At 46.5% G+C, this 26484-nt stretch overlaps 1 protein-coding gene across 1 annotated transcript in view; it reads left to right on the top strand.

Moving 5' to 3' along the window:
* Nucleotides 1–22307, top strand: part of adgrb1a (adhesion G protein-coupled receptor B1a) — a 76992-nt gene extending 54685 nt beyond the window's left edge. The window contains exons 18-31 of the mRNA XM_056602811.1: nt 4619–4745; nt 8476–8579; nt 9164–9266; nt 10199–10349; nt 10493–10562; nt 10949–11015; nt 11704–11789; nt 17094–17265; nt 18126–18221; nt 18454–18493; nt 19673–20391; nt 21186–21221; nt 21427–21585; nt 22086–22307. Of these exons, the coding sequence (XP_056458786.1) occupies nt 4619–4745; nt 8476–8579; nt 9164–9266; nt 10199–10349; nt 10493–10562; nt 10949–11015; nt 11704–11789; nt 17094–17265; nt 18126–18221; nt 18454–18493; nt 19673–20391; nt 21186–21221; nt 21427–21585; nt 22086–22280 (2125 nt within the window). The 3' untranslated portion in view covers nt 22281–22307. The remainder of the gene's footprint in view (nt 1–4618; nt 4746–8475; nt 8580–9163; nt 9267–10198; nt 10350–10492; nt 10563–10948; nt 11016–11703; nt 11790–17093; nt 17266–18125; nt 18222–18453; nt 18494–19672; nt 20392–21185; nt 21222–21426; nt 21586–22085) is intronic.
* Nucleotides 22308–26484: the final 4177 nt, after the last annotated feature.

Raw genomic sequence — 26484 nt, 5'->3', positions numbered from 1 at the left:
TGTGCGTCTATCCAAACTGCCTCCGTCTTCTTTAAGCTCGCAAACTTTACCAAGGCCTCCCCCCCCCCCCCCCCCCCCCCCTGTTGCCTAAAAGTGCAGAGCGTGGTGTGTGGCTGCGTGCGGTACGCCGTGAAAGTCGGCGCTCACACCTCACTGACAACGATGCACCATGTGGAAAATGAGAAGTGTCGCTCACCGCTCCTTTACCCCCTGCATCTCCAGGCCCACGCATGACACTCACCGCCACACGTCAAAATGTAAGGGAGCTTGGAGCGGGGTACAAAACGGAGTGATAAGAGCGGGAGAGAGATACAGGCCGAGAGGTGGCGAGAGAGAGAGAAAGAGCGAGAGGGAGGGAGGGAGAGAGAGAGAGAGAGAGAGAGAGAGAGAGAGAGAGAGAGAGAGAGAGAGAGAGAGAGAGAGAGAGAGAGAGAGAGAGAGAGAGAGAGAGAGAGAGAGGGAGAGAGAGAGAGAGAGAGAGAGAGAGAGAGAGGGAGAGAGAGAGAGAGAGAGAGAGAGAGAGAGAGAGAGAGAGAGAGAGAGAGAGAGAGAGAGAGGGAGAGAGAGAGGGAGAGAGAGAGAGAAAGAGCGAGAGGGAGGGAGGGAGAGAGAGAGAGAGAGAGAGAGAGAGAGAGAGAGAGAGAGAGAGAGAGAGAGAGAGAGAGAGAGAGAGAGAGAGAGAGAGAGAGAGAGAGAGAGAGAGAGGGAGAGGGGGAGGGACTGAGGGAGGGAGGGAGGGAGAGGGAGAGAGAGAGAATCCTTGCCCAGAAAAGCAAGGCATGGGGGGATGACAAGGGGAGTAGAGCAAGGGGGAAACAATTTTTAATTTGAGCTCTTTGTAGGGACCCCAATTTTGGAGCACCCTTTTGAATGCACCTTGCTCCTCAAAGTTGCTTGTTTATTTAAACACAGGGATAAGGAGGTTGTGTGCATGTTCAAGTGTGAGAGCAAGATAGAAAATAAAGAAACTACAAATAACAAACATCTCGTGCCCGTGGCCATATTGCAGTGCAGGTTGGACATTTGCATTTAGATGGGTGCGTACACTTGTTGTTACAGAGATGAAGAGCACAACGCTATTCGCCTCAGTCTGAGGATTAAAAAAAGAAATGAGGGAGGGAAAAAAGTTTTCGCTTGAGAAATGCAGAGAAACGGCAAAACGCAGAGAGAGAGCTGGGGGGTTCGGGATGGTGGTTGTGAGGAGGACACACAGTGAGACTAAAGCAAGCGAACGGTGGAACGGAAGATCAGAGGAGCACAGTCTGAAAGTTCAACATTAAAATACTTCCTGGGGGATCTTATCACAATGACTATAAATATGCAGTGATGCTCAGCCAACCACATTCAGGGTGCGGAGCACCAGACTGCGACTGCATATGCATGCACATAAGTCCATGCTAATTATTACAATAACACACACACACAAATAAAAACATTTAAACAATCTAGCCCACATCTGAAATGAAGCAGTGTTACATCATCAAGCTAATGTTGTTGTAGTGCTTTGGTTGAGTGCTGCCGTTGCACTAAACCAAGCAGTAAGTTGATTGTCGTTTGCAGAGCAAGCAGGTGAGCTAAGATATATCTTGAGTGTCCCTTGTTTGTTGAGGACTTGTGCTAATGGCAGGCGTGACTTAATCCATTTAGTGCTTGAACAGCACACGTTGCAAGGTATGAACAGGGCTTTTAAGAGAGAGAGGGAGAGAGAGGGAGAGAGAGAGAGAGAGAGACGAGTGGCATGGAAAGAAGCCATAAGCCATAGAGATAGTAAAGAAAGATGGGCAAGCTAAAATCAGAGAAGTAAAAAAAGAGGGAAAAGAAATGAGGCAACAAGGGAATGGGAGAGGAATCTGTTCCCCAAGTCGTAGGTGGAATCTCATCAGTACCAGCGCTACTCGCTCAGTCCTGGCATCTCATCAGTACCAGCATGGCTGTGAAGGGAGCCGAGGCTGTGAGGGGGAGGAAGGCGTGGAGTGTGTGATAAATGAGTTAATATTTTGGGGGAGAAATTAGAATTGGAGGGAGGCGCCTCTGTCCTGCTGATAAGAGATGTGTGGAGGGCTGTTGAAGGAGCCACACTTCAACTGAGAAAAAAATCAATAATTTAACCACTCACCGTCTCTCCCTCTCCCTCTCCCTCTCTCTCTCTCTCACAACAAAACGACCAGGTGTGCATGCGTGCGTTTGTTTGTGTGTGTATGCATGTGTATTATTGTGTTGGTGTGTGTGTCACATATCCGGTGTTAAATATGAATGCATTGGTATAAAAGCTGGTCGTGTCTTAAGGAAAAGACAATGAAATCCATCCAACTTAAATCCTTTTGAAGACATGGCGAAGTAATCAAGTAGAACAAAAAGTCAACTGATCAACTGATAGTGTATATAATAAACGGAACATTATCAGATTATTATCCATGCAAAATTAATTTGTGATTAACGTATTCCTTGGAGCGGGGGGGGGGGGGGGGGGGGTATGCACTCAGGACTTCGCCTCCATTGCTGCAGGGCTTTTACTCCATGGCACTGTTTCTGGATGGGGAGGCTCTCCCATGCAGGGCTGCTGGACTGCCACATAATGAACCATCTAGTCTAGAGGCTGTGGCCAAGTCTGTCTGTGGCCATGCGTGTTTGCTCGAGTCGACCATGTGTGTGTGTGTGTGAGAGAGAGAGAGAGAGAGAGAGAGAGAGAGAGAGAGAGAGAGAGAGAGAGAGAGAGAGAGAGAGAGAGAGAGAGAGAGAGAGAGAGAGACAGAGAGAGAGAGGGAGATGGAGTGAGAGGTCTAACCGTGTCATCCACAGAGAGAGACAGCGCTGAGTTGTAATATATTGGATTTCTTTCAGGAGTGATGTGCTAGGGTCAGCAGCGAACCCTTCTCCAGAGGCCATGGAGCCTCTGCTCTAAACCTGTCCCCACCCTCGCTCCCCCACCACGACAAGCACCACCACAACCACACATTCTCATACATCTATCCATTTTTTTTCTGGGCGGCACTTTTGCTCCCTGCTCTCTCTTGATTTTCTCATGCCCAAGTTGCCCTTCAGCATTTGTCATCCAGATGCACTTTGGGTAATCCTGTTTGGTTTCGGCACTGGCGGCAGGCTTAAAGTCTACTGGAAGCAGAGCGATAATTTGTTTGGGAGAAATACTGTTAAGACACTTTAACTGTCTGTGAACAACTTGAGACCTTGGTCCGCAAGTACCAGTGATGGCTTTAAGTTGTTTTGTTTTATTTATTTTGACATTTTCCTTCAGGGCCTGTGTGCGTTGTGGTGCGATACTTGGAAGGCATTCCTGAAATCAATTTGTACTGTATATGCTGCCCATGTGCTATAAAAGCTGCTGCATGGGTTTCCAGAAGGCTGACTTATTTTTTCTCTTCTGAGACATTTTAGTGTGTTTGAAATTATTCAGTTGATGGATGACCTGTAGAATGTATCATCATGTAGCATTACTGTGTAAGAAATCTCATGCAAAAGACATTGGGGAGAGTTTAATTAATTGGTTGAATGATAAGTCAAGATGTCACAACCTGCGGCCATGACTCAACTATTTAACTGGATGATAGGGCTGTTGTGTGCAGTTGTGATAGAAAAATAAGAGTCTGAATAACAGCTTAAAATGTGTTTTATTGAGTAGGCTATGTACATACAACCTAGCTACGAGAAGGTTTAAAAACGAGGGGAAAATGCATTGAACAGTGTAATCTTTGCTCAAATTATTATTTTAATGGATTGTGCTCTGACAGCTGTGTACTTTGCGCAAGTTGCACGGAGCAAAAGCTCTTTGCTTTGCACTTAAGTTGGTTGGAAGGCCTGCGGATGAAAATCAAATCTATTGATTTAAAAACTCCAGGAATGATGAATATTATTCTAAGCACTGCTATTGTTAGTGCCTTAGAAACACAAACACAAACACACACACACACACACACACACACACACACACACACACACACACACACACACACACACACACACACACACTTATATATATTTATATATATGTGTGTTTGTGTGTGTGTGTGTGTGTGTGTGTTTCAATCGTAATGCCAATTCAATGGGTCATTTTACATATTGTGTGGGTCTATAAATGAGGTATAAAGTGGTTTATTATTTCGTTTTATTTGCTAACTGTAAGTGGCAGTGAGCCACGCGGTGCTCAAATCGTTTATTGAGACGCAATCGCTGTCGTTACGGAGAAGCCTATAGGATAATTTATGATTCAAATATGGTTGCCTAATTAAAAAAAAAAACGGGCCAATTAACGACACCGATTATTTTGTGAAATTGTTAGTTTCGAGTATTAGATCTATTGAAAGTATTGCGTTCGATATCTTTGTTACCATTCGTTTTTTTCACACGTATTTTCGGGGATATTTCAGTTTCCACTCTATCGGAATAATAATGTGGCCAGGCAGAAAGCTGTGCAGCGCCCCGCCACAGAGACCGTTCATCACCGCGTTCGCTGCGTTCTGCGCCTCTGCTCGCGACCGGCGAAGATGTAACGTGGATTAGGGCTTCACAGTTAGCTCTAACGTGGGGGGATTTGAATATCTTTGCGGCTTTTATTCACCGCTGCATCGTCCTCTCTCTCTCTCTCTCTCTCTGTGTTCCGCAGCTCCTCGCTGCTCGGATCGTGGTCTGCCAAGGGCTGCAGAGCCGTGCTCGTCGACTCATTCAGAACCAAATGCGTGTGTGACAGACTGTCCACCTTCGCCATTTTAGCACGGCTAAATCCTGACATGGTAAGTCCCACCGACACCTCCCTACCTATTTTTTTTTGGACATTGATGTATCCGAAACAATGTGTTTTGCGAGTTAGGTGAATGTATCTGTCAGGTTTTATGAAAAGGGCGTCATTGTAACATATCAACAGATCCCTCGCTCCCTCCCTCCCCCTCCTTCCTCTCTCCCGCTCCATCTCTCTCTCTCTTCCCCTCGACATGGCACCACTGTATATAGCCAGTTCTGTGTCTTCACTAATAAAGCGTATGGGCATATTAAAAAAAATGAATATATACCCCGAATATGTTGACGTTTGTTCAGCAAGGCAAGCCACACCGGGCTGTTGGTCACCTCTGCATTTCAACCGCACACCGCACAGGATGTTTACCGACAGATGTGTTGATTTGCATACATTACATCATGGTTAATAGGATTGTGATGTTGGTGCCGTGTGAGGAATCGCACATCATGTCTCATATCTAATAATAAGACATATGAGCACCACAATTGATTAACAAACTGATGTTCAAATCTAAATTGCAACGATGCCAATCAAAGCGTCGCTCCTTGTGTTTTCCACGTCTCTGGGGCTAGGGGCCTACACTATGCAGACATGCAAATTAGAAATTGCAAATTGGGGCAGCATAGCAGTATTTCTGATATAACCTCAGATGGTGGTTGCCGCTGTGCTGTGCACCATGAGGGAATGTGTGATAAAGGACATGGACATCACTGATGAATTCCACTGATCAAGTATGTTTTCACAGTTTCTACTGGGAAAAGGGCAGGGTCTTTTGGTGATTTTTTCTTCTATGTGATTAGTTATTATTAGACTGGAAATTGCTTTGGATGCAGTTTGTTTGTTGCCCTGGTAACAGCATAGGCACTCGGGGCCCTCTTAAAGACGTAGCCGACGCAAAGGATAAAAGTCGCTTGCATTGTTTCAAGAAAAGATATAGGAGATGAGGCATCCCACTAACTAACCCACTGCCCAGCTTCACCAACAATACATGGATGGAAACTTACATAGGTAGCCAATTAAGGTTTGGTTTGAGCAGACCATGGTATGTTTATTTTTTCGGTTTGTGCTTTGTATGTGTGTGTATGTGTGTGTGTGTGTATGTAAATGTGTGATGGATTGAATATGTGTGCATGTGTGTGTGTGTGTATGTGTGAACATCTTGCTCTCTGTTGCGTATCCTAGTATCCTGAAGCCAAGATTAGTCAGCCAATGGAAGGCTTTCGTGCGAGTGGAACCATATTAAATGGGTGCATTCCAACATGCCGCATGATGTTTGCTCTGTCTAGCTTGTTTTCTAACATGCACATGTACAACATCAGATGTATGGAACGCTGCCGCTAACATGGAGCTCGGGGGGGGGGGGGGGGGGGGGCGCCAACCATTTGCCATATGAGTTGCAAGCCCATCACCCCTAGTCTAGCAGCATGTGTGCTAATAGTAGCTAGCACGATGGCTACCGCTTCCTGTTGGAAGCCAGCCCGCTCTGACTCTGCCTGTAGCCACTGTCTCTCTCTACCTGGGCAGTCGACAGGCCGTTCTCAGCACTGTCGCAGTCTGGAGCTTTCACATGCCCAGAGGGAAGCAAAATGGTGGCAGCTTGACTTGCTCCCCATGCCAACGATGGGGGGAAAAAAAGAGAAAGAGAAAAAGAGAAATGGAAAAGGCCAGTTCTCTCTCCCCCCACAAACACACTGTGATGTTGGTTTGCTATGGCCATGGTTAGCAATGCTAATTATTCCTTTTGCAACTCCATGATGGCTTCTAACCGGGCCTGGCTTTCTCCTCTGTACGTCTGCAGCTAGCCATCGACAGCCCTAGCATGACAAACACCCACCCTCTATCTGCCCTTCTCCCTCTCTCTCTCTCCCTCTCCCTCGCATCCCTTTGTATTCCTCCACATCTCAGTCAACTCCTCGCATAATTTCCCCCCTGTGCCGCTTCCGCAATACATCGTCACACTCTAATCTGTCTCTTCTTCTGCTCTTGTGCTTTTTTTTTTTTTTTTTTTTACATATATATATATATATATATCCTTCCGCCACCTTGGCTGTTCCAACCAACACGCAATCTTGATTCTGCTGCAGGCTTTATGAAATTCAATCAGGCGTCTGCAGACGGGGGAACAAAGCAAGTGCTTTGGAAGGCACCGTCGGTTGGCTAGTTTTGCAAGAGAAATGATACAGGGAAAAAGGATGGAGAAAAAACTGCAGTTGACGGTTGTGCTTGGTTCCCAATATGGGGGGGGGGGGGGGGGGGGATGATGGTGGGAGTGTGTGTGTTTGTGTGGGTGGGCAGGGGGAGGAGGAGGAGGGGTGCATTGAGTAACACCTGCAGTCCTTGCTAGGGACGATCGGTCTCCATCGAGAGAGACTGAGACAGAGAGAACGAGATACAGAGAGAGAGAGAGAGACAGAAAAACCGAGAGAGAAAAGAGAGAGTAGAGTCCTATATGGGTAGTCAAGCCCTAAGGAGCAGGAAATGTTTTCTGTGTGAGCAGCGACTTTCCGTTCCAATGAACTGATAATCTAACCCCCACCCACCCAAACTGCTTTGCTTTTAGAGCGGGAGGGGGGGAGGGGAAGTCGCTGCAGTGTAGATTAATCAGGGGGATTTAATTAACTTGGCCTCAGCACACACATCAAACCTGCAGACAAGACAGGCTATAAACTCAGCCAATTATCTGTGGCTTGAGGGGTCCACGTGGAGAGACTCCCTCATGTCACCCTGTTCCTCATACCTCCCTCACTCCCACGCGTCTCCCCTTCCCCCCCATAAAATATCATCTCAGCAGACACTTCCACATCATCTCAGTGCACCGTCGCACCCCCGCTCAAACACCTGGGATGGAACAGACCGGAAACACTGAGATAACTTCTTTTTTTTTTACATTGGGATAAAAACCTAAAAACAAATCGGATTTCAATCTGCCTTTCACTCGTAGTCATCAGCTCGTCTTTTAAAATAAGCAGTTTCATATACCTTTTATTTGCAGCAAACATGTTTGAGGCTGTGGAGGTGTTGCCACTGTGCCCTGGCCTGACATGTGAGCTAGCATATATGCTAGCTCAGATTGTTCATGCTAACGTTTATCAGTCTTTAGCCTTTCTATGCTGATCACCAGCTTCATTAGACAGGGCTATATACAGTATTTTGCATGGCTGGCTAAACATGTACGTGTGTGCGTTTGTCCATGTGTACACATGTACAGTAATTATACAAGTGTGACCCAGATATGAAACGCAAGACGAATGCACCATGGTGCCAGTGTGATAGCTGCTGCAGGAACGGCTGCCATATTGCACTGTTGCCATAGCGATGCGAAGACAATGGCTGCAGTAGTATGGAGAGAACGCTCACAGGACTAGGAAATCATTCTTTGTGTTTCTTTATTAGAGGTCTACATACGGAATATGAGACGTTTGCATGCAAAATTCTGTGGACCTAACCGTACTGTAGGTGGTGTATGCTAATGCCCAGGGGTTGAGGTGTGTATTTTTTCATATTTTTGGAAAAATCCTGTTTCCATTCACCTTGAAGTCACCTTGCTCTCCATTGACAAGACCTAAACAACAGCCTGTCTGGTAGCCACGCGCACCGGAGTGTATCTGTGTCTTTAAGCACACACGCGCACACGCCAGTGGGAGTGAGGGCAGAATACCTTCTGTGCGAATATCACACCACTACGAGCCCTGAATATTCAACCCTGCCTGTGTGTGCCTTTCCTCCAGAACATGGATAAAACACAGCTCCCGTCCGTCACGCTGATCGTCGGCTGTGGCGTGTCCTCCCTCACTCTGCTGCTGCTCATCATCATCTACGTGTCTGTCTGGAGGTAGGCTCCCACAACGCATGCACCAGTACGACCAAGGAGACGACCCCGATTATTGAGGGTCTGTAAAGCACCGGACACACCCGTCATCACGTTTTTGGAATTGACGTGTCCATAACAGGCTTGAGTCCTGAACGAAAGCGAGAAGAATAGTACAGCCCTGCTACATTGCTGCTCTGCTTGCTTTGCTCTGTTTGAACAATGGGATTCTAGTTTCTTTTTTAGGGACGTGCTTCAAATATGAATCCAAATCACTCTGTGTGCTTTGTGCGGGAGAGACTTTATCCAAAGTGATCCTTTCAGTGATTTTACTTTTCATTTGTCATTAATGACGAGGTAAGGGTTACGCATCTGGCTCAACGATGCCTAGGGATAGATTGCAGATATAGGGGCTCAATAGCCTGAACCTTTCACCTTGGGGTCACACCCAACACCCTGGTCTTGGGACTGGCCTGCCCCATATTGAATCCTAATTGCATGTAAAATGTTCTCTGTGGCATTGCTATTAATGTGTAGCTTTACTTGTAATATTAACATGTACTATTGTAATTTTTTTTAGAATAATATTCTCTACCCTTTTTCTTAAGGTATATTCGCTCTGAACGGTCGGTGATCCTCATCAACTTCTGTTTGTCAATCATCTCCTCCAACGCCCTGATTCTCATTGGTCAGACCCAGACACGCAACAAGGTGAGCACTGGGCCTCTATAGGTATCCCACGTGGTTTGTTGTTTGCCTATCGTGTAATAGTTTTACAGTTCTCGAACAGTTATAAGAGTATCACATGTATAATTATTGTACCGAGTCAAACTCTCACTGATAAACGTGATGCATTACTGACATTATTGTCAGTTATGTATCACGCATCCATCCACCACAACCAAGAGCGCTTATAACGTTCCTTGATATCTGATACATTTATGGCCTAACCAAATATGGCTGTTGAGACGTGCATTACATTTAGCTAACACAAACTGCATATTAATAGGCTGCAAAATACTTTTATTCAGACCATTGCCGCAGAATGCGAAAACTTTAGTTTGGGTATAGACACCGAGTTACACTTGATAAGGTAAAATATAAATATTTAATCAAAATGACAACAAAACATATTTGAATTTTATGGAAGTAAAGAAAAAGGCTTAATTTCTATATCACAGTGGTCTGCAGACAGGAAACAGTCCACAACCCGGGGGGTCCATAACAGGGTCTACATCACATAAATAATAATACATTCAACTTATATAGTGGTTTTCTAAATACTCAAAGATACTTTACAGAGTGAACACAAAGTAAAAATTATTTAATAAGAACGTATATAAGTAAAAAATTATAAAAAGATAAATTACTATAAAATAAAATAAAAAACTGAAATAGGTAGAAACAACTGAACTGAACTGGCTTACGACATGAACTGGCCAACCGCTTAGAACGTACTCCCACAAATATATGAATATACAAAAAAAAAATCGGTAATAATATCTTATTTGAAGCCAATATCCAATTATAATTAATTCCCCCATTTCTCATCCTTTTTGTCTTTCTTTTTCGTCCTTGACTATCTCAATCTTACCCTTCTTGTCTCTCTCTCTTACCCTTTTTGACTCTCTCTCTCTCCCCAGGTGTTGTGCACCCTTGTGGCTGCGTTCCTCCACTTCTTCTTCCTGTCCTCCTTCTGCTGGGTGCTGACGGAGGCGTGGCAGTCCTACATGGCGGTCACGGGCCGCTTGAGGAACCGCATCATACGCAAGCGCTTCCTGTGCCTCGGCTGGGGTAGGTGTGAGGGGGGCCGGCAGCCTTTCTAACCGTCCGTGTGTCTCGTGTTCTCTTGTCTATCAAACACCCATACCTGTCTGGGTGCATCATGGCTAACGTAGCGGCTTGTGTGTGTGTGTCAACGCTCCTCCAACCCCCAGGTCTCCCTGCCCTGGTGGTCGCCATCTCCGTCGGCTTCACCAAGGCCAAGGGATACGGAACGCCCAACTAGTGAGTAGCTCTGACTTTGTTGTACTCGGCGGATTGTTGGCTTGCCTATACTGCGTTGGGTAAACTCTGGTATGAAAATACGATGCATAAATGGGAGGGTTACCAGGGGTTGGGAACAAATTCGCAGAGGGTCATTCACCCTTCGGCTTCCCGTTGCTCTGAGGTCGTTCCTACCACCTACTCTCTCTGGTGCTGTCGACCCTGAGTGCCCTGCAGTGATTCCGTCCGTGTTCAATTTCATTTAGTCCTCCTAACTTCATCAGACACAGACCTCACCTCCCTTTGCCCCTGTGCTATACAGCTTTAGCCCTTGCCTTTTGATTCTTATGTTCTCCCTGTTTTTCTCTCACCATCACTCTCTCCACCACTCTCTCTCCCTCTCTTAGTTGCTGGCTCTCCCTGGAAGGTGGCCTGCTCTATGCCTTTGTGGGGCCTGCGGCCGCTGTAGTCTTGGTACTTCCTCTCTCTGACACTGCCCACCCGAGGAAGCCCTTTCCCTCTGCTCTTCCCTTTTAAAGAGCTCCGAGCCAAGCCAACAGACATGCTTGTCTTAACTTAATCTTCAAGCATCAGGCAATACTTTTCAAAGACAATGGCTGATCATGTAAAGTCATCATGTTGTTTTATTTGATCCTGGCCACTGTGGACCCCTGATAGCAGGGTGTAAATATGTAAAGGTATTTAAAAAGCTAATTATGGCGATGAGTCAGTAACTGTAACAGGGTCACCTATTTGACCGCTAGGATTAATTAAATGTCATCACTGAGTTTTGCAAGGGCAGAATGTCTTTGTGTTGGACGAATATAATATATATAATAATATATAACTGTGAGATGTTACTAAACTATGCTGAGCTCAAATAGGATTGTTTCCTCATTTCACTCCGTGTCCAGAAAGTACAAGCCATCTCGTTGGTTGTGAATTCCTCCTTGATTGTTTTCTATTCCACTTCATTAAACGCTTAATGTGTATAACCATGCTATTTTAGATGGTGGTATTTAGCATCTAAATGCAGCCACCAAGTTGAATGAATAACTCACATGCATCTTACTTTTAATCAGTGGCCGTTGCCATCAATTTCTGGATGGCATTAGGAATTGTGTTCCTCCTTAACCACAACGTCTCTCCTCTTTCTTCCCAGGTTAACATGGTGATCGGGATTCTGGTTTTTAACAAACTGGTGTCCAAAGACGGCATAACTGATATGAAACTGAAGGAGAGGGCGGGGTATGCGATATACCACTCATCCATTCTGATTATGGACCTATAACCAGCCTGATGTCCAGGAGCGGGGGGGGGGGGGGGGGGGGGGGGACTAGTTCTTTGACTGGAATGATATCCGGAGCTCAGAGCCAGAGCAACATTACCTTGTGTTCAAGAGCATCAAGAAATAACTCACAGGAAATTGCAACCACTTAAATACGGGCAATTTTGATCTAGTTCGACAACGGGATGAGAAGTAATTATTTCCATTTTAAAAAATGTATCTCGATGAAGATCTATGGAATTGGCTATGCAGGGTCCTGGGGCCCGAAAAAGGGTACTAGTAGAATGAAAAAAGGAATGCTATCAGACCGATAAAAGACGGTCTGGTTACTGGTCCTGCTACACGATTGACCCAATGATCGATCATCTCACCCTCCTGAGTAAATTTTCCTGTTGTTTTGTTTTTTAGTTCTTTTTGTGTTTTAACTTTGTTTTGGGAGTCGGTGTTTGGTTACACATTCCTCCAGCTCGTATTGATTTGCGGGGGTTGCTTTTAATGTGATTTTATGTATTTATTTATTTGTTTCTTTTTCCCCTTTGTCTTTGTTGTTGTGTTATTCCTGTTTGGACGTTTAGTGCAAATGGAAGCAGGGTCGCTTCTAACTGAGCATATAGTTTGTATAATCCATTCTCACTCCATGGATAAACAAATATATATATATAAATACACACTATGGCATCAGGCTCTCAGACCGCCCAGCCTTTCATTAGTTTCCTCTCTTGCCAGATTTAGTCAATTAAGGGTAATACTGTTTTCAAAAAGACCTTTAGATATACATGTAGCAATTTAGCAAATGCTTTTACCCGTAGTGACTCACATGTGCAAGGTGAGGACAATCAGCATAAAATCACTACTGGAGTAACTAAAACATTGTCGGTGCTGCATGGCCGAGTTTAGTCCTAATAACGGAGCGAAGAGTTGCAATAGAAATCAGGAATCCTTTAAAGTTTTTGTATTTGTGCTAGTCAAGTGCATCATAGTTTATAAAGTAATTGACAGCCTGATGTTGAAATAACTACACATATGACAGCGTCCATGCACCCTGCTTGCCTTTAGCCTGAATGTTGGCTGTTAGGCCTTTACTTAGTGTTGTTGTGTCTAATTGTTATTATTTATCTATATCTGCCTCTCTCTCTCTCTCTCTCTCTCTCTCTCTCTCTCTCTCTCTCTCTCTCTCTCTCTCTCTCTCTCATCTACCAACTTGAACAATGTTTGCCTTTCAATGACCTCTTTGTTCAACTGTACTTGTTTTATTTTTGCTGTCTGAAAAGTCATGTTTGCACAGAATCCCCTCTCTCTCACTCAGGGCTCTCCCATCAGGAACACATCAGCCTCAGAGGCCCTCCCCCATGTCATCTGTGATTGGGTAAAACATATCTGCCCACCTCACCCTTTTTTCTTGATGTATGGCTAATAGCCCCGCCCATCACCAAACCCTGCTGCCTCCACTCTGCTAGCAAGCACCTCTGATTGGCCTCCTTAGTACTTCCCTCGCTATTTACCCTGCAATTTACCCTAACACCTGGTAGTGCAATAGTAAACACATATTAACTTAACCTTATTGTTTGAGTTCTGACAATTTCTTGACATAACAAAATAGATGATAAAATAACTAAATGATCAATGACATTTTCACAACAATAATAATACAGTAGTTAAAAGGATTAAATGTTTGATACTTAGGGTGTAGAAAAATCTGTAATAATGACGATGAGGAGGTGTGAATGTATGTGTGTGTGTGTAAGACTCTCGGTAAACGAACACGTCTTTGCATCTGGAAAAATGTGTCTTTCCGTTTACGGTCTTGAACCATAAATAGCTTGTAGGCCAGTGTTTGTGGACAGCTGGTTGTGTAACCGCCATGGGAAATGAACAAGGTCTCAACATAACTGATTGAACAATGTTGTGTAACGGTGCTGTCACAAAACCGCACAGCAGTTTGACTCTGTGTCCCTGCATCCCGTTCGTTTTGTCCCGGCTGTGGTTGAGCTCAAAGCGGGTTGGTGTAGGGACTCTGATTTAGGCTCCCACTTCAATGGTGTCTCTGTTCCCCCTACCGCCACACAATGGTGGCTGTTTTCTCCGTGTTCAAAGCCCAGATCTCATGTTTAATGAAGGTAATTAATGTGTGCAGCATCTAATGAGACACACGAAGCATCTGCGCCGGGCCTGAGCAGCTTCTGAGACTGTGTCAACGGGTAATTGGCTGAGAAAGTTAAAATAGACAAGAGAGTCCCGATTCCTTTCAGCGATTACGTATACGGAACGCATGTTTACAGAAGCCGGGAGGCGTTCACACTCTGTGGATTGTCCTTGGGTAAAACCCTCCAAAGATATTAGGTTGGGCTAACATCGTGACACCTTTGTCTAATGGCAGCTGTGAGTTGAAAACCAGATTCCGTGTGAGTCGATGGACAGATTATCAGCAAAAGCACAATAACGCTTGGGGTCAGTGTGTGTGCGTGACGATTATCGCTTTCGGTGGGGAGCGTAGCAGGCTCCATTGACCCAGCCCCACACACAGACACACACACACACCATCACCATGAAGAGAAGGGGAATTTATGTTGGTAAATGTTTTTTATCCCTATAAAAAGAATCGTATTGCTTTTTAATATCATCGCCTGTGAAACATTTAGAGGGTGTTTTTGCCCTTTTACTTGGAATTGAATTCATTCTATTACGTGAATTTAATCTAGGCGACCCAGGGGCTATGCAATCGATTTGGTTTGGCTTCTCTTGACTTTACTGGTTGTGGGGCTGAGGAGACGTTGGGTTGTGGACTCGTCTCGTTGGTCATCGTTCCCTCGGTGGTCTTTCATCATAACACTGCAGCCGTGGAACAGACTCAGAACCAGCAGTCCTCCACACGGCTACAACACTGCCTTGTGTTGCTTGTGTTTTTTGTAATGCACATACACAGATATAGGTTTTGTACAATTCTAGCACTAGAATTAAGTTCTCCACTTTGACGTCGTAGTGCATATGTTAATGATGCTCTACTGATTGCATGTGTGTGTGTGTGTGTGTGCGTGTGTTTTTGTATGTTGGATGGATGCTTGCTTAAGTGCCCAGCATTAATTCCGTAAAGGTAGGGTTTGAGCTGACGAAACAAAGTAGCACAAGTAATTCCACGTTGCTATGGACATATTTAAAAAGAGAATGTAAATGTGCATTTAGACCTTTTTAGTGAATTATAGTTTATATGTAATTAGAAAATATGCTAAAACAAGGAAGAAAAGAGCACCAAAGATAAAAATCATACCGGAATTCCCTTTTTTCCATAATAATGTCAAATCTTACTACTCATCATCAACATCCCCTGTAGACATAAATTCAGAGGAGAAAATGTCAACACACACACACAAACACACAACTCCTAGCCCTGAGAGAGAGACAGGTCAGAGATCACTGACAAGCTGCCCGTGCTCATCCCTGTCCAGTCCACGTGCACGCACCTGTGCACGTTTGTGTACGTGTTGTGTGTGTGTGTGTGTGTGTGTGTGTGTGTTTGTGCGTGTGAGTATGGGTGTATATGGGATGTGTGCGTGCAGGTGTATTTGTATCTGTGTATGTGACAGCGTGTTGATTTGACTTTGCAGTCAGATGACAGTGCCCCTGTACAATATGACGCTCAAATGTGCCAAGTGCGGAGTTATCTCATCGGCTGACGTGTCCACCACAGCTACCAGTAACGCCATGTTAGTCCCGCTAATTATTACTCCTAACTATTCCTAACTCTGTTCTCTCCCCTCTGCCTTCTCTATATCTCTACCTCTCCTGTCTCTCCCTCAATCTCTCCCTCGCTCTCCCTCCCTCTCTCTCTCTACAGCTACCAGTAACAGCATGTTACTCCTTCTAATTATTACTCCTTAACTCTTCTTGTCTCCGTTCTCCCTCTGCTCCCATCTCTATAATTCTACCTATCCCGTCCCTCCTTGCCTCTTCCTCTCTTCATTTTCTCTCTGCCTCTCGGTCCTCTCTATGTCCCTGATCCTATCTTCATTCCTTCCTTCCTTCCTTTCCTTCTCCCTTCTGCCTTTAAAAAGAGAGGGACTGGCCACTAGAGGCTGACACATTTTGATGTTGAACGTGTTTGGTTACCGTGTGGATGCGTGTGTCTGCAAATGACTTACATAGTAACTAAATTATCTAATAATTTCACAATTGTATTATTCGTTAGTTATATTGTTGCGAAGGAGTGTGTGCATTTTTGTGCTTAAATGCACAGAAGGTAGTCTACTCATGTGAGCAGAGATTCTGCTATTATTAACAATATTGAAATGTCTCCCGGCTGTGGGCTCGGGGAGGGAGAGAGAAACATTCTTAACGAGCATTTATATTGCAACAATAAGAGGTAGTGAACGTGTGTGTGTGTGTGTGTGTGTGTGTGTAAACATGGTATGTGTGATGTAACTGTCCAGGGACTTCTAGAACTTCTGCACAAACCGTTATGTAATGGTACATGAAACCATGTCCATGTCTATCTACTCTTCTAGATAAAGTCAAAAAACAAAAACATATTCACATGATCACATAATAAAAACAATGCACGAAAGTCTCCCCCCCCCCCCCCCCCCCCCCCTCAAAAATGTCCCACTGAGTCAGAACACAAACACGATAAAAACTACAAAATATAAAAAAACGTATATCCCTTTAGTTTTGGGCGGAGGAACTGCTATCCTATGACTCAACATCTCTTTCTGTCCTCATTTTCCTTTATCTTTACCTTCTGCAATTCCCTCCCGATCCGCCTCCCCCCCCCTCCCCCCCTTCCCTCCTCTCCTTCTCTGGGGTTCTTATAGACTCAGCCCCATGGATGGTTTGAATGGACCATTTTTTTGAACATACATGCATGTCATATATGTTAAATATAAACACATATATCTACAGAGTATGGATGTATGTTTACCTTTTTTCTTTTTTTTGTGCCCGTGCCATTAAGTATAATGTGTGTCTTGCAGTGTTTTTAAATCTTAAGTGAAAAGGCAGCAATTATTTGAATTACTCTACAATTGATATCGACAATGTTTTGCGTAGAAGCAACATATCAGTCATGGGCGGTTTTAAAAGAAAGACATTCGTTCTTTTGCCATGCTGATTTTTTTCTAGACGAGTCAACAGCTAATTTTATATCTGCAGCCATTGCCCAAATAACATACGATGAACACCGTAGACTCGGGCCCATTTCCAGATAGCCTCGTGATGGTTCTGAGGAAGGTCTTACTCCCCCGCTCACGCTGGGTCCCTTGGCTGTGCTGCAGGGCGTCTCTGTGGAGCTCCTGTGTGGTGCTGCCGCTGCTCGCCCTGACCTGGATGTCCGCCGTGCTGGCCATCACGGACCGTCGCTCGGCCCTGTTCCAGATCCTCTTCGCCGTCTTCGACTCCCTGGAGGGCTTTGTCATCGTCATGGTGCACTGCATCCTGCGCAGAGAGGTACGCCTCCACTCCATCCCTCCCCCCCGCCCCCCCCCAACCCACCCTCGCCGCCGCCTCCCTCTCTCTCTCGCCCACCACCTATTTCTCTAGCCCTCACAGACGTTACAACCTCCCCCCGGGGATGATTCATTACCTCACATAAATTAATAAGATGGATACATAATTAGTTTTGGAAAAAGTCCACTCCTCCATTTTCTTGTGTTGTTGGTGTTTTTTATTGGTTTTGTTTGTATTTTGTAACATTTTAAGTTTTAGAAAGTCACATTATAAAACTTAACTTAATGCTAAATTCAATTTGCCCCTATACTGTCACAGCTTTTTGACAAATAACAGATTTGTAGCCAAACAAGTTAAAAAAAAACAAAAAAACAAAGGCACGCTCCAGTTCTGCAAACTACAAATGCTGCGTAACAACAAAAATATATTTCTGACGACTTTGTCACGCCGTTGCTTGATTTACAGGCACACAGTTTTAAGCTCCAAACATTTCAGAGGAAAAGAGGGAGGAAGAGCATTTAAAGCTTTAAAAGCTTGACGAGGTTGATAAATAGAGGAGCTAGAGGAGTTAGAGAAGCTAGAGGAGTCAGGAACTTAAGGAACTAGAGGAGCTAGAGAAATAGGAGGAGTTAAAGAAGCAAGACAAGCTTTTGGAGTTAGAGGAGCTAGAGGAGCAACAACAGAGGAGCAACAGGAGTTAGAGGAGTTACTGGAGTAGAGCAACCGGAGAGGAGCTAGAATGTTGTACAACAGCAGGGTCAGCTGCCCGGAACAGCCTCGTTTTCCAGGGGCCGCTGGGGGGATCATTTGACTGGAAGGAGGGCAGGAACCCTGACGCTGTGTTTCCCTGGGGGGTCCAGGTCCAAGAGGCAGTCAAGTGTCGTGTGGTGGACCGCCAGGAGGACGGCAACGCAGACTCGGGAGGATCTTTCCAGAACGGACACGCCCAGCTCATGGTACCATGATGATGTGAAATGCTTCACGTGTTGAGTTTGACGATACACTCTCAGTATCGATGTGATTAGTGATTAGTTGTAAGACTCAAGGAACACAGCTGTGGAATCCTTTTGAGACTTTCTTTTGTGTTTTGTTGAAAAGCCTACCTGGCAACCATTTGATATAATTAGGTATGTTCATGTCCCCATTGTGTGAATAATATAACTGTGTTTTGTTTCCCTTTGTTTTCAGACTGACTTCGAGAAAGACGTGGATATTGCATGTCGCTCAGGTAATTTGCAGCAGCACATTGTGTGTGCTATGTGTTTGAATATGTGGGCATATGTGTGTGTGTGATCGGAGCGTGTGTATTCATATACGCTGAAGTCCCTTCATAACCACCACAAGCTGTCTCAAGTGATTTCCAAAGCGCTCTTCGGTATTGTCACAACAGATGTTTGTTCATTCCATTCAAATTCCCAGCCATCCCCGGTCCTCAGTTATTGAGAACCTTTTTTCCCGAAGCCTGTTTCTGACGAGGGCTTGGGATAGCCGCACAGCGTGATTGAGGATAGAGGGCTCTGGCAGGCGGGAGTTGACTGTGTGTTGAGTAGTAATATGCAGATAAATAGGGGATGCAGTCTGAGCCGCACCCAACACCGTATAATGAAGTCCCCTCCCTACGGTGCAGAATCAGATAGCAAGGGCCTCTCCTGGCAGGCCCACGCTGGGAGACCGGATCTGATTATCTCCCGAGACAGACGATCAGAAGAAGCATCTGGAGCACACAGCTATGGAGACACAGACACAGCCCCCCCCCCCCCCCCCCCCCCCCCCCCCTCCGCCTCAATACACTCCCATTCTCAAGAGTGAGCTGCATCAGGAAAAATGGAGACAAATGTTTGTGTTAGTCTCATTGGGGTTGAGTGGCGTGAGGTTGTGGGGCTAGTGCTGGCGGTTCTGAACGCTGTTGTTCGCCAATCTCCTAAATCTCATTGTGCGGTCTGATGGATGCCACTATGGCCTGACCCCGGGGGTTGTGGTGGCGGTGTAGTCTCCACCAATATACTTCCCCGCCATCCACTGGAGAACTGAGCCGAACTGAGGGTATCGTCTGTGGCTTTTCCGTGACTTTTAGGTGGTGTTGCTTATTTGCTTTGTCTTCTGTCTCTTTCCGTCTATGTCTCCTTGTTGCAAGTCACTTGCAGTGAATTGCAGTGAACTCAAATACACATAGGAACAGGGTTTAACGCACAACATCTAGGAAGCTGTGCGAAACATTGGCAATGGGACCCCAGTTCCCTTTTGGCTATGAGTCAAACACACTAATATATATCTCTCTCTCTCTCTCTCTCTCTCTCTCTCTCTCTCTCTCTCTCTCTCTCTCTCTCTCTCTCTCTCTCTCTCTCTCTCTCTCTCTCTCTCTCTCTCTCTCTCTCTCTCTCTCTCTCTCTCTCTCTCTCTCTCTCAGGCCCCATGAAGCGCTCCTCCCTGCAGGGGGAAGACAAGGCCTCAGCGGGCACGCTCACGCTGCAGAAGGGCTCCAACTTCAACACCATGCCAGCCAGCATGGCCAAGGTGCACCTGCAGAACGTGGCCGACTACAGCAGCCACACGCTGACCCTGCGCCGGGACAAGGCCGCCGCCGCCAACGCCAAGGGCATCAGCACCGAGCTGCCGGGGGCCAAGTCCATCTACATCTGCGACGGGGAGCTCTTCAAGCAGCTGGACGGAGAGCCGCCACGGGGGGCCGGAGAGGGCGGTGGCGGGGGCGGGTCAGACGCCGGAGGAGGCGGAGGGGGCGGCCCGGGCCCGGGGAACAACCAAGGGTACGTCATCCTGCCCACCAACAACTCGGGCACGCTGAAGCCCTCCAAGGGCAAGGATGACCCGGCGGCAAAGTACAACCTGAGCATCGAGCAGCTGCCTCAGAGCCGGCTCGTCCACCTGGCCAACTCGGCCGGGACGGACGGGGTGCCGGGCTTCGGGCTGAAGAGCCTGCCGGCCGACCAGGTGAGCGTCTCGTGCACGGAGAGAGACTCGCCCATGCACAACCTGCACAACATGGGCCACAACATGGGCGATGGCGGCGGCGACGGTGGGAACGGGATGTCCAAGGGCGAGAACATCGCCACGCTGTCCATGAGCTCGCTAGAGGTTAGTCCAGAGCAGAGGAGCTACAAGCACGCCGTATGCATGTGTCCACATGTCAAATCACCTATTCACACACCATCATGTTCCTCATCCTCAGGACTCCAGTCATCACAGTTTGATTTATTAATTCACTTTGAGAAAGAAAATCGGGGGAACTCCAAAAGATTATTTTCTTTTTGTTGCCTGATATGAAAAGGCCCTTTCTTTATTTTCACTCCGACCACTTCCATATGAAAAAGAGGAGCTCAGCATAGCTTGTCCCCCACAAAGATGTCATTTTTCCAAAAGGTCAGTTTTCCCTCTGTTCTCTCTGTGTGGAGACCAGCGGCGGACACAGATAGCACACACACAAACACACACACACACACACACATAGATGAGCCGGCTAGTGGCAAGACAATCCGCCTGCTGGTGTCTTTTGACTCCGGCCGGTGGGGGGGAGGGCCGACGCCAAATACAATCCCCCACAATGCAGTGCAGACGCGGCAGCTGCCACCGCCACTGAGATGCCTGAAGGTCAGCTCTTCCTCGTGCCGCTCGGCGAGAGGGGACATAAAGGTCGCTTGGTCACAAGCTGTTTACCGCAGGCCTGTGCCAGCGGAGTTTCGGCAAGACGACCACGGAGGCTTTCTGTTCTTTTTTTATCACCAGTCACTGCTGCAAGACAAGCAAACCCCTTCCGCGGCACAGCCCCCCTTCCCCTCCCTCGTCAAGGACCAAAGAAGCCTGCGTTCAATCAAACAAGAAAAAAACCCTTTCTCTTACTTGTCGTGTTTCTTTTTTAAGGTGTATGATATCAAAACATATTTTCATCTCTTTTCTGCCCCCAGAGACGAAAATCACGCTATGCTGAGCTCGACTTTGAGGTAATTCTGGTTTCACCACGTCATTCAACAAACATTGGGTAACCAGCCACTATTGTTTTGCATCGCCATTCATTTCTCATGAAAGGAAACCATAAAAGATAGACCTCAGCATGTTAATCTGCAGTTGTGTCAGATGCGAGTGGGGTGACGAGTCTTCCTGAGCTCACTCCTGTCCTCCCCATGTGTGTGTGCGTGCGTGCTGCAGAAGATAATGCACACCAGGAAACGGCACCAGGACATGTTCCAGGACCTGAACAGGAAGATCCACACTGCAGACAAGGACAGAGAGTCGCCTCCCGTCGACAGCAAAGGCGCCAAAAGATGGAGCATATCGTCTGCGGGCAGTGACAAGACCAACCTGAGTGTAAGATACTCCCGCTATTTCTTCTTAGAAATTCCCCTTACCCCTTCAAAACAAGGGGGAGGGGTAAGGGGAAGGGGTAAGGGGTAGAAATGGGATTGGGCCTTACTGTCAATGTCCTGGTGGTCCACCTACTGTCAGATCTCTAGCCTTGGTATTTATAGCTCATATACTTTTGAAAAAGGTGGATAAAAGTCAATCTCAGACTGAGCCCTCTGATGTTTGGAATCAGAGTTGTGCCCGCTGCTTTGGTCGTGGCTATTTATGTGATGTGGTAATCGGTCGTTGATGCTGTTCCGTCGTGGTCGTTTTAGCTTTTCATTGAATTTCGGTGCAGTCAAGCACAGCAGGCAGTGAGAATATCAACACAGTTCTCAATGCCTGCAAAACAGAAATGGAAACATTGCACTAGCCAAAATATTTGATTTAAGTGCTAACATTAAGTTAGTTCATAGGTAACGACACACCATGATCCCCCACCCCCCCCCCCCCCCCCCCCCCAGGACAAGCAGCAGACCCCCAGCAAGAGGCCCTGGGACGGCATCCGTAAGCCCCACTCCCCCCCGTCCTGGGTGAGGAAGGACCTGGACACGGTGGCCGCCTCGCCCCTGGAGCTGCAGACGGTGGAGTGGGAGAAGGTCAGCGCCACCATCCCCCTGGTGGGCCAGGAGCTGATGGACCTGCAGACTGAGGTGTGAGGACCCCCCCCGGGGACGGACAGACGGACGGACGGACACCAACCGGACCAGACGGACTGCTGAGAAAACACCCTGGTCTTCTGTCCTAATCAGCCAACCCCTCCCTCCCCCCCCCCCCCCCCCCCTCCCTCCCAAACACCACAACAACCACCACCTCCTCCCCCTTCAGACATCATCTCCCTCCCCACCACCCCACCCCATCCCCTCTTCAACAGAGTGCCGCACCCCCCTGCCCTCACCCCTCTCAACCCCGCCTCCCCCACTGGACTGGACCAACGTGGCAGTGAGGGGGGAGGGAGAGGAGGGGGGGGGGGGGGGATACAGACGCACACTGCTCAAGTGCACTGCCCAACTCGGTTTCCTATGTTGTTGCTGTTCTTCTGTTGTTGTTTTTCAAGAGGCAAATGGATGGAATTGGTTAAGGAGGAGGAGAGGTGTGAGGTTTGGGGCGGGGGGGGGGGGGGGGGAGAGCAGGGAGTCACGGACATGAGACATCCTGCAGCACTTTGAGAAACAACAGGTGACTTTTATATCGTTTCATTTGTCCTTGGAACAATTTTTATTTTTTGTCTTCAACTATGTAATGAAACAACTGAACTTGTTATCTTTCTAAAAAAAATGTATTTAGGATATATATATATATCTATATATATACATATATATATATATATATACACACACATATATATATATGGCCTTGAATATTGAGTCTTACACAGGGAAAAGGGAAAGATGCTGCGCAGTCGGCATCAACAGCATCAACTAAAAGCAATCATGCAGTCTTCTTCGCTGCCACTGGGGGTGATAGTGTTACCGTGATGGACAGGAGTCAGTCCCTGGGTCTTCATTCAGTGTTACCGTGATGGACAGGAGTCTGTCCCTGGGTCCTGATTCAGTGATGGACAGGAGTCTGTCCCTGGGTCCTCATTCAGTGTTACCGTGATGGACAGGAGTCTGTCCCTGGGTCCTCATTCAGTGATGGACAGGAGTCTGTCCCTGGGTCCTCATTCAGTGTTACCGTGATGGACAGGAGTCTGTCCCTGGGTCCTCATTCAGTGTTACCGTGATGGACAGGAGTCTGTTCCTGGGTCTTCATTCAGTGATGGACAGGAGTCAGTCCCTGCCTGGGTCTTAGTTCAGTGTTACCCTGATGGACAGGAGTCTGTCCCTGGGTCTTCATTCAGTGATGGACAGGTGTCTTTCCCTGGGTCTTCATTCAGTGATGGACAGGAGTCTGTCCCTGGGTCTTCATTCAGTGATGGACAGGTGTCTGTCCCTGGGTCTTCATTCAGTGATGGACAGGAGTCTGTCCCTGGGTCTTCATTCAGTGATGGAGAGGAGTCTTTCCCTGCCTGGGTCTTCATTCAGTGATGGACAGGAGTCGGTCCCTGCCTGGGTGTTCATTCAGTGATGGACAGGAGTCAGTCCCTGGGTCTTCATTCAGTGATGGACAGGAGTCTGTCCCTGCCTGGCTCTTCATTCAGTGTTACATTGATGGACAGGAGTCTGTCCCTGGGCCTCATCATTTCCTTTTGACTGTTGTTCGTACTGCTCCACTGTAATCCTTCACTGCCCCCTGCGCTCAATGATAACATTGTGAGGGGGGTACCTCAGCTTCTCACCGAACCTCGGGGTGTGGAACTCACCCCTAACGGGACCTAGCGCGCAGCTCCAAAGTACAGAGTCTCTCGTCCTTCTCCTCCCCTACCCATCCCTCCCCCACGCCTGGGGCGGGGCACACTGGGCCCCTTGTGGCCAATCAGTGTCATCACTGGCAGCTTGCACAGCTTGCCCCCCCCGTCTCTGTCCCCGTCCCCTCCACATACCTCTCATTGGCCGATGACCTCGACGATGTCACCGCCAGACCACGTTGGCTTTTTTGAATCTTCGGCGAGTTGCAGAAGGGGTCGAAGGTCAGCGGCTGCGTACTGTCACAGTCATCGATTGCTTGATGTACAAGCAGGCTTGGTACATTTTATTGCATACACAGTAGATCTTTGCAGGTGCAAGATGAGACAAAAAAAAAGAAAAAGAGTTACTCATGTCTTGGTGTCTGAGTGTGTGTGTGTATGGTGTATGTAAAGAATTCTATGAGGAAGTTAAAATGAGGGTTATATATATTGCTGTGTATGTATCCAGAGATATGAATATGGATATATATATATATATACACACGGTATGGATCCTGTAGTAACCAATGGGGCGTTGATGGATGCACACTGAGAAAGCACAAGACTCACTTGGAGTCCTGATGTACAGCAAAATGTAATTATTTCAGAGTTCTACAAGAATGGATTTTAGCCTATAAATATATTTCTTACTGTGCTTGGGGATAGTTGTTCTCATCGTTATTATTCTCTGAAATATGAACACAGTTATTGAGATAACGCTCACCCCCCCTCACCCCTTCCTGTCCCCCTCACCCCTCCACAATGCAGGACTATAAAGTTGATCTGCATCACAACGTAACTGTGTGTACGTGACGGAGTGTGAGTGTGTGTATGTCGATGTGTGTTGTTGTGCGTGCGCGCGCGCGTGTGTGTGTGTGTGTTTTGATATCACCAACTGTCTCTCTCTGTCTCTCTCTCTCCCTCTCTCTCTCAGATCTTAGTCCTGGAATTCAATACAACCTCCCATCCCTGTTTTTATTTCAATCGGGGCTGCCTCTTTGTTAATGTACAGTTTTCAGAGCACAAGATGAATGTGTCATATTTCTAATAAAAGTATATCTACATTATAAACCGGTCAATGAATCCTGTTACGGAAATAAGTGCTTTGAAATGTCTACAATCAGATTTGTGTCAATTCTTCGGGGGGGAATGGAAAAAAAGCTTTTTTTTATGACATTTTTTTAAACACACAACACAAATGTCAGCACATGCAATTATGAATCCCTTTTCAGATAAGTAACATTTTAATAAAAAAAGGTAAATGTGTGGCTGCCAGTGGTTAACCTCGGCCGAATTGGGGTTTACCACCCCCTGTCAGTTGTGAACGATTTCCATGCAAATCCCTTTCCTCGGCCGCCACATCCCATCCTCTCGTTGTTCTTAATTAGCATACGTGTTGTTTGAACCCAGTTTATCTAAAAGCCTGACTTATTTATAAGTGCTGGCCTATGGTACCTCAGAAAAGCCCATTTATATACCAAATGGAAGAGGATAGACAGCAGGAATTCTAATATAGCTTTTGTCCTGTATGCAAAGAACAAAGCATCTATGGGAATAAATGCGACGGCATGTTGTGCTTAACGCAAAACATTGATCATTAGTAAGCATGCTCCTCGCTGTGTCAGTGAAAATTCATCTTGACAGTGAACAATTTACCCGATCACAGATTTAATCTGTCACCTGTAGCGTTTCTATAACCTACTTTTGTAGTATTTCATGCCTTGCTTATTGGCATTGTTCTATGTACAATTCCTCAATTGTATTTGTCCTTGCTGTCTTCATTAACCACCACATCTACACACACTCACACTCATCATGAACTAGAGTCATGTGTATTTCTATTTCGGTAGAATCATGAATGCTCTCAGTAGATTTAAGTGTTCTGGTGGGTCTTAAGTTGTCGAGACACCAAAGCTTCAGCCAGCTGTCTTCTTTAGTCACCATCCAGACGCATTAAACTCACATCGTTATTGTGTCCGCCGGGAGAAATCATTGTTCAATGTCGCCTTGTTACACAGAAGGGTAGAGAGATGTGGATATGACTAGTGGGTTTTTGACTAGCATGATACCCTTGGACCCTTGGTACTGGCCCTGTTCACAGATGTCTCGGAAATAGACACGGAGGATAAACAAGGAAAACAATCCAATGTCAAATTTAGTCTGTGATTATGAGCGGCGTTTTGCGAGACATTGGACACAAGGGTGTTACAGTTCTGGCTTTGGGATCCGAGGTCAAAGGTTAATCTTTCATCGCTAGTCGCTACCTCCCTAATTCATGAGGACATCTGTTTTTACGAGGCCGCGTACGATGATTACGACAGGCCTCAGTAGAAGAAGAGCTGGACAAGCAAGGACTTCTAATGAGAAAATGTTCCAGACGCGTAGACATGAATGGACTCTGGCAAGCATGGACACACTCGTGCATGTCCTCAAATGCAAGCTCTAGCACATGCGTTTATGCACGCACACACACACACACACACAACCTTCCCAGCCCATTCACATACATACAAACACACAAGCTCCCCCCCACC

The sequence above is a fragment of the Gadus chalcogrammus genome, chromosome 11, assembly GCF_026213295.1.
Source record: "Gadus chalcogrammus isolate NIFS_2021 chromosome 11, NIFS_Gcha_1.0, whole genome shotgun sequence".
Taxonomy (NCBI): Eukaryota; Metazoa; Chordata; class Actinopteri; order Gadiformes; family Gadidae; genus Gadus; species Gadus chalcogrammus.
This window is presented reverse-complemented; position numbering and strand designations above follow the sequence as displayed.